The following is an 8,102-nucleotide window of genomic DNA, read 5'->3' as shown; positions in this document are numbered from 1 at the left end:
TGTAATGTGTGCTAGTTGTAAGGGTTACTGCACGGCAGATTTAGGGAAGGGGTCGCACAGACCATTGGACGGACATGAGTGATGACAATACATAACCACAAATACTTGGTTGGCTTGTACAAAATATACAATAAAACAAAATAAATAAAACAAACACTGTTAGTTGTAAATAGATTTTATATTAAGCTGTTTCAACACAGGTGCATTTTTATGTTTGAAATTTTTAAAAATTAGGCGTTTTAGAGAGTATATAAACCAAACATTTGATCAGTTTTACAATTAAACTTGAAACAGAGTTTGTTCATCAAGATGTTCCCACAAACACTGGTAGTTCTTCTGGTTGTAGCCAATCTGGGGTTTGGCGCAAAGGTAATTTTATTTATCATTTATCATTGCCCTTTCATACTGACGATAAAGCCGTTTAAATTTAACATTTTTTTTATGCATTTGATAGTCGCTATTCAAATTTCGACATTTTGTTTGCAAACTTTAAATATTAAAGGAACATTAGGTAAGATTAGGTAAAGAGATAACAGTTAATATAATAGTTAAAAAATAGATGACGTAAAGACAATATGCTAAAAATTCAGTAAAATTGCTCCATTCTGAACCGAGATTTTATCGATTGAATTTTAGGCCTAGCCTCGATCATCATTTTTAAAGTCGGTTCGATTAAAAAAAAAAGTCACGATTATCCATTTTGACGTTAAATCACAAAATGTATCCAAATTAATTTATATAACATTTCAGGCCTAAAGAAAGACCTGCAATAGTCAGATTTAACTTTTGCATAATGTATGTTTAGATAAAAAAGTAAAACAAAATCGCAATAGCTATGTGAACTCCTCAGATAAAATAGGATATCAGTCGTTCTAGATGGAGTCCTGACCTCCTGCCTCATACACTCACATCTTGTATTGTTAGTATAGAGCTGTGGGTATATATAATGGGCTATAATCTTGAAATTCATTATGCATGGTCTGACGAGTTTCAAAAAAATGTTATCCTCACTGTGGCCCATTGCTGTCTTTTCATGTCAGACTGCCTTTATTTTATTTTATTTTTTATGGGTGTTTTTAAGATCTTGCTGACTTTAAGCCAGTTAACTTATAAATATATCTTTATATACATATACACATCAGCACAAAATTGTGAAAGCGAAATAAGAAAATTAAATTCAGCCGAACTTCCATCCAGGTTGTTTTATTAAACTAACTCTCATTAAAAAATTTTTAAAACTTTGTAACTCTAGGTTGTTGTTGCAAAACCAAGATTCAAACGAAATGGTAAGTTTTACAAGCACTGACTTATAATATTATTCATACATTTGTAAATACTACAATAGCACCACCTCCAATCCATATGATCAAATTGGATATCATGAATTAACAGAAAACAATCTTCATAGGAAACAATTCATGGTGTATTACACAATCACGAACCTTCCCCCTTTTTTTAAATGAAATGAAATGGGGTTTTACGTCCTACTGTTCTACTCCGACATGGCGTACTCTTAAATCGAATTCAAACGACCAAGGGATCTTTTACGCCAATGTGTACACGGGACCTCGGTTTCTCGTCCCATCCGAACGACTAGACAGTTCTCCTTGTCAGGTCCTCTGTCCTGCTCCAATGACAAGGGGAAACCACGTCGGAAAATCCCGTTGAACTTTCTCGGCCAACACAGGGTTCGAACCCGCAACCTCTATGCTCTGGAGCCATCGTCTTACTAGCTTAGCCACTGTGGCTCCCGACACGCTTATAACGACATTGGAATACTTGTCAAAACGTCGTGTTTGTGTAATAACACCAATGGCTGTTCCATCAAAAGTATTGTGTTTTGTTAATTAGGTATATGTCTTATACTTTATATTTTAGTTTGTTCATCAACGTCAGTTGGGAATACGACGGTAATTAATTACCCAGGTACGAATGGAGATTATTTAAATAACGCTTACTGTGATTGGAGAGTCTGCACAAATACATCATCAGCTAGTGTTAGAATCACGAGAATGGACATCGAATCGCATCCAGTTTGTTCTTATGACGCAGTAAGCATACAAGGTTTCAAATACTGTGGTGGGAATACAAGGGATCTAAATAATGGTAAGAATTCCTTTACGTTACTAGATCCGATTTATTCTGAATTTGCAAGCCGTTAACTGGAGAAAAGATACTAAAAACTGTGAAGTTCGATAGGCGGAAGATATTGAGCAAAACAAACGCTGTGCAGGGGGCGGATCGGGGAGGGGTGGGGGCTTTGATCATAAGGTCTGTCATTGTGTCGAGTGACGTGGTTTGGATTCCCCGCTTGCACGTGACAAGTAGTTGGGTCGAGTGTACAATCTCACGTATTTTCTCTAGGTCCTCCAGTTTCCTTCCACTCCTAAAGACTTCTACGCGCTTGCAAATTATTGAAATAATATTGATCCATATGTTAGTCCCGAAATGACCTAGTTTGTGTCGAGTGGACGTTAAACCCATTCTACACACAAATATCGCTATCCAGCATGAGTGTGGACTGTCTCTTGTTGGCTGGGAAGGCGGTACTATATCCCCGTTAATATATTAGTCTAAGTAATTTAAACCCGTTCTCCATTCCCTACCTTTCGGAAGGAATCTTATATCTCCATATTTTTAAAGAAATTATATCAAACATTAATATTGTTTCTCAATTTCCTACATAATTAATATATACATTTTTGTTAAAACATAATATTTTTGTTTAACGTTTCCAGTATCGACGTCAAATGGATGTATTTTAGTTCAATTTACCAGTGACAGCAGCGTAACTCGATCAGGATTTACACTTGAAATCAGGCCAGGTCAAGGTAGGGTCATGTATTATAAAGAGAATATAGTCGCCGAATAGTTAGCGAGTGCGCGTTGTAACATAAGGTCTCTCATTGAGTCAGCTGGCGTGGTTTCGATTTCCATGTTTTACGTGACAAGGAGTAGAGGAGCCTGTCCAACCTCGTGGGTTTTCTCCGGGTCCTCCGGGTTTCTCGGGATACCCAGTGGCAAATAATCCCAGCATTGACCCCAATAATAACAAGTACAAAATATAACCTTTCAGTTCACATTCAGTAAAGTTTTTATCAATTCCATATCTTTTGTTACTACTTAAGCCGTATTCTAGCATACTCCTCGCGGTGTTTCGTTTGATAAGAACTAATCACACTTAACTCTGCTGTAATGGAAGCAAATTTCTGTTCCAAATTATGACTGGTCAATAGTCCGATTAACAACCAATTGCTAACTGCGAAGCAATATTATTATGCTTTAAACAGAGCTCCAAATTGGACCAAATATATTTACATAACGTTACGTCATGACTCACGATTTTATTACGCCTAATTAACAATTGCATATCAGAATATTGCAGAAAAACTGATTGCGTGACAAACGAGGCTATCAAAACGGGTACAATGTAAACAATACTGTTTGGAGACGAAGAATCCTTTCACTGTTTTTAATACCTTAAATCACTGTCCAAAGTTTTAGGGAAGATTCCAGATTAAACAAAGGACTGTGATGTTGTTATACTTGGGATAGATTTGACTGAACGGGAAGAATAGACAGACACACTCCCTTAAAAGCCCAAGTATCAGAAGTCAATCCAGCAATGGCCAGAGAGGCCTTTTCTCGGACATTTGCTTCAGGAATATGCATTCCAGTCGCTGTCGGCTTTACCAATGTGGTTTCCTCCCACTGATAAAGACCCCTACACGCAAGCGAATTATTGAAGTAAAATTGAACCATATGTTAGTCCCGAAATGACCTAGTTTGTGTCGAGTGTACTTTATCCCCTACCCCACCTCTCTCTCCGCCATAAGTAGCCAAGTTGGTGCAGAAAAGAAGGACGTTAAACCCCATCGCATTTTATTTCCTTTGTTGTTATTCAGTTCTGTATCTATGTTACGTTACTCTTACTTACTGTGTATTATATTATTTCCTTTGTTGTTATTCAGTTCTGTATCTATGTTACGTTACTCTTACTTACTGTGTATTATATTATTTCCTTTGTTGTTATTCAGTTCTGTATCTATGTTACGTTACTCTTACTTACTGCGTATTATATTATTTCCTTTGTTGTTATTCAGTTCTGTATCTATGTTACGTTACTCTTACTTACTGTGTATTATATTATGTTAGATAAAACGAAATGGGGTTTAACGTCCTATTTAATCTGGAGAGTGGCACTGCGGCCTACTCTTACTTTGAATACAAGGTGACAAGCGGAAACCACGTTGAGAAATCCCGAGGGTATTAGAGGTGTCTAATAATGCTTAATTTATGTAAAATCACGAAATGTGGAATAGAGTTTACCGGAACCTTGTTAAAAATAAACATCCACATAACTTGTATTCCACATAATTGTGTCGTACACTTTTTTTTAAATCTGTAACTCAAAAATTGAAATAACATGAAACTGGGCCGAACATCTTACTTTTTTGCACTGGCAAGGCAACATATCGCCCATAATACACTGCATAACGTATGACTATTTTCATTATACTGGTTCAGCAAGGTAGGACGTTCAGTCCCGTTTCATTTGCCTTTTGCTATATTTCAGTTAATACAACCTCTAACTCAACATACAACTCAAGCAACTCATCTGGCAACTCAACATTCACCACTGCCAGCCCTTATGGAAACTACAGTTACAGTAATCAAAACTCGTCTTACAGTAACTCAACTGGCAACTCAACACTCACCACCGCCAGCCCTTATGGAAACTACAGTTACGGTAATCAAAATTCGTCTTACAGTAACTCAACTGGCAACTCAACACTCAGCACCGCCAGCCCGTATGGAAACTACAGTTACGGTAATCAAAATTCGTCTTACAGTAACTCAACTGGCAACTCAACACTCACAACCGCTAGCCCTTATGGAAACTACAGTTACAGTAATCAAAACTCGTCTTACAGTAACTCAACTGGCAACTCAACACTCAGCACCGCCAGCCCGTATGGAAACTACAGTTACGGTAATCAAAATTCCTCTTACAGTAACTCAACTGGCAACTCAACACTCACCACCGCCAGCCCTTATGGAAATTACAGTTACGGTAATCAAAATTCGTCTTACAGTAACTCAACTGGCAACTCAACACTCACCACCGCTAGCCCTTATGGAAACTACAGTTACGGTAACCAAAGTTCGTCTAACAGTAAGTAGTAATTCAAAAGAGGTTTTGTACTAGTCTGGGCATTCAAATTATTAGTTTAGTAGTTTCTAAATTTGGGAAAAGAGAAATTTTGTGTAAAGGATATTTTACATTTCTCTCGAGACAAATATGGTATTTCGAAACAAATCGCCTTACTATACTCATCAAGGTATTTGTACTAACCTTCGTTAAAATCTTTGAAAAATTGTCCCATCTATGTCTATGCCCTAACATATAGAGAAATGGGGTTTAACGTCCACTCGAAACAAACTAGGTCATTTCGGGACTATGGTTCAATTTTATTTCAATAATTTGCTTGCGTGTAGGGGTCTTTCGCAGTGAGAGAGAGGAAAATGGGAGGACCCGGAGAAAACCCACGAGGTTGGACAGGCGAACCTACTCCATGTAACGTACAAACGGGGAATCGTCCTAACACGTCTGTATGGTTTCATACGGTGTAATAAAACACACACCAACATTACTGTAAGTCAAATAAAAAATTAATTTTTTACCAAACATTCAAGATCGTTCTCCGTGATGCAAGTGCATCGGTAAAGTCAGTCTTTCCCTTCTCGTAAATTTCAGATTGTGTATTAGCGACAAGTGTTGGGAATATGACAGAGATAGACTATCCTGGTACCGGAGATTATCCTAATTATGCTTCCTGTGAATGGAATGTCTGTACTAATACGACACAGGCCAGGATTAGTATCACGAAAATGGACATAGAAGCTCATTCCTCCTGTAGTTATGATTCATTGAAGATACAAAATTCTAAATACTGTGGTTTATCAACTGTAAGCTTCGCCGGTAAGAACTTATTTTATCGTTGATTTATTATTCATTTTACAAACATTAATTATTGTGAAACGTGAATTGCGTAAAAGGGATTTAATTTTCCTCATATAAATTTGAACATTTTATTGTTAATTATTGCATATTGTATGTAATATTATTGTTATCATCATTTTAAATTTTTTTATTAAATTTTTTGTTATTATCATTATTATTGAACAAAATCCGTGCGCCTAAAATGGTGAATTACAGTAGTATTTCACAATCTGCTGAATATCAATAATCTCGATAATCTGTTGTTCACTATAAAAACACCGTTAACACGGATTTTTAAATGGCCAGTCATGTTTAAGAGTAGAAATCAGTCATTTTACACAATTAGGAAATATTCCCTTATTTCCGTCTGTGCAGTTATCACTAATGTCCGGAGGTTGCAATTTATGAACCCACACAGTTAAGCTCACCAGACTGGTAACAGTGATTGGGCTCTAGTCCCACCAGTAACTCGTATTATATATCCTCTTTACCCGCTTTACCTTTGCAGAGAGTACCAACCAGGGGTGTGTTCAAGTTAGTTTTACCAGTGATTATAGCGTAACAAAGACTGGGTTTACAGTTGAAATCAGACCAATGTAAGGTAAGAAGATCATTCTATGTTTTAAAGAAACCCAGCACGCTAAAACCTTTAAGAATGGAATCTTCAATAGAAGGCTTGGTCTCCTTTTAACTAAGTACATTTTATCAAACTCGCAGTCGTTGCTTTAGGAACATGTAAGGATGTAGGAATTTGTCATAGAAAGAACAAGATTACATTGTCAAAACATGTCTATCTCAGAAAAAAGATTTCATCCCAATACAAGAAAATGTTCAAGATGTTTAATGAACGCCGTTATTAATTGTATATTGAGTAAATGAACGTCTTGAGTAATTATATTTTTGGAAATACATATCCTGATTAATTTCAAATTTATATGATACTTTTGTAAATTAGTATTAATTATATTTTTGGTAAATTAATATCCTGATTAATAAAATCTGATTAAAATACAGATCCTATTTCGTTTCGTCTATTATAGTTCATAATTTCGTTTTATATGTCTTTACTACACAAGGATCTGGAAGAGTTGTTATATAAGCCGCGTTCTGGTTAATGTGAGGGATAAGCCAATGAAATGGTCTGTTACAGCAAGATTTTGGCGTGCGGTGCACGGAACTGTTGGTAAACCACTAGAAACGTCAACTCTGATTGATTAATGAATGTCTAGCGTCATAGGGTCAAAAGACGCTCGTGTGACCCCTAACGCGACCTTCCAATCAACCCGTCAGATCTTCATGCAGGGGAGGCCATCGAAAGTATAAAAAAACGAAATATAGATCTGTATTTTCATAAGTTAGTGATTAATAATGCTTTCTAAAGTGAAAGTGCCACTTAGACATTATAAAATAGAAATATACCGTGCAGTAGTGTATGACACTTTAAAAAACGTTTTTGTTTTTTCTTATGTTTATTTTCTTTTTCAGGTACTGGTCCGTCGACATGTAGATTTTTGATTCAATTGAAACATAAATAAACAGCATTTTATTTTTGGTATGTTGAATAAATCTGCAATTATAACATGAAAGGTTTTCTCTATTTCTTACCGTGCTAGTACAACCAGAATATATTCAATACAAAATAACTATTATTACCGGAAAAAAAATACCATTTTCTGAATAGGAGTTAGCGATAAGCATAATTCGTTTTATTTTTGAGGTTGTTGTCCCTTTCGCGTTTGTAAGTCCACGTCCACGCACGTAATTATAATAGTTTTGCGGGTGTGGTGTTTTGGGGACGGGGACGGGGGGGGGGGGGGGGTGCTATAACAATGGAACTTTAATCTATTTGTATTTTGTGTTTCATTCATTTTATGCTTACACGAATGAAAAGCTGACTAGTACAGGGTTGAATTTATTCAGACGCTGGCTCGCTAGCCTGGAGGTCGGGTGTTCGACCCCTGCATTGGCCGAGAAGAAACTTCATCCAGATTTTCCGGCGTGCCCCCCCCCCCCTTGTAAGTGATGCAGGACGGAGGGCCTGACAAGGACAGCTGTCTAGTCGTTCGGATGGGACGAAAAACCGAGGTCCCGTGTACAT

The 8,102-nt window shown here is 36.8% G+C and overlaps 1 protein-coding gene across 1 annotated transcript; it reads left to right on the top strand.

Annotated features, from left to right (window-relative positions):
- Positions 1-255: 255 nt before the first annotated feature.
- LOC126832438 (probable serine/threonine-protein kinase clkA) lies at positions 256-7,590 on the top strand. Its single transcript, XM_050563203.2, has 8 exons — positions 256-369; positions 1,253-1,286; positions 1,879-2,106; positions 2,739-2,831; positions 4,577-5,176; positions 5,759-5,983; positions 6,513-6,605; positions 7,490-7,590. Exons 1-7 carry the CDS (start codon positions 310-312, stop codon positions 6,602-6,604), a joined length of 1,332 nt encoding a protein of 443 aa, XP_050419160.1. The 5' UTR covers positions 256-309; the 3' UTR covers position 6,605; positions 7,490-7,590.
- The last annotated feature ends 512 nt before the right edge of the window (positions 7,591-8,102 follow it).

The sequence above is a fragment of the Patella vulgata genome, chromosome 9 (genome assembly GCF_932274485.2).
Source record: "Patella vulgata chromosome 9, xgPatVulg1.2, whole genome shotgun sequence".
Taxonomy (NCBI): Eukaryota; Metazoa; Mollusca; class Gastropoda; family Patellidae; genus Patella; species Patella vulgata.
Note: the sequence above shows the minus strand (reverse complement) of the source record. Positions and strands in the feature narration are given on the sequence as shown.

Excerpts from the sequence above, each read along its gene's own strand:
- LOC126832438 (XM_050563203.2), top strand. The coding sequence starts at position 310 with ATGTTCCCACAAACACTGGTAGTTCTTCTGGTTGTAGCCAATCTGGGG. Across the intron at positions 370-1,252 it reads ATCTGGGGTTTGGCGCAAAG|GTTGTTGTTGCAAAACCAAG; the intron begins GTAATTTTATTT and ends TTGTAACTCTAG. Across the intron at positions 5,984-6,512 it reads ATCAACTGTAAGCTTCGCCG|AGAGTACCAACCAGGGGTGT; the intron begins GTAAGAACTTAT and ends TTACCTTTGCAG.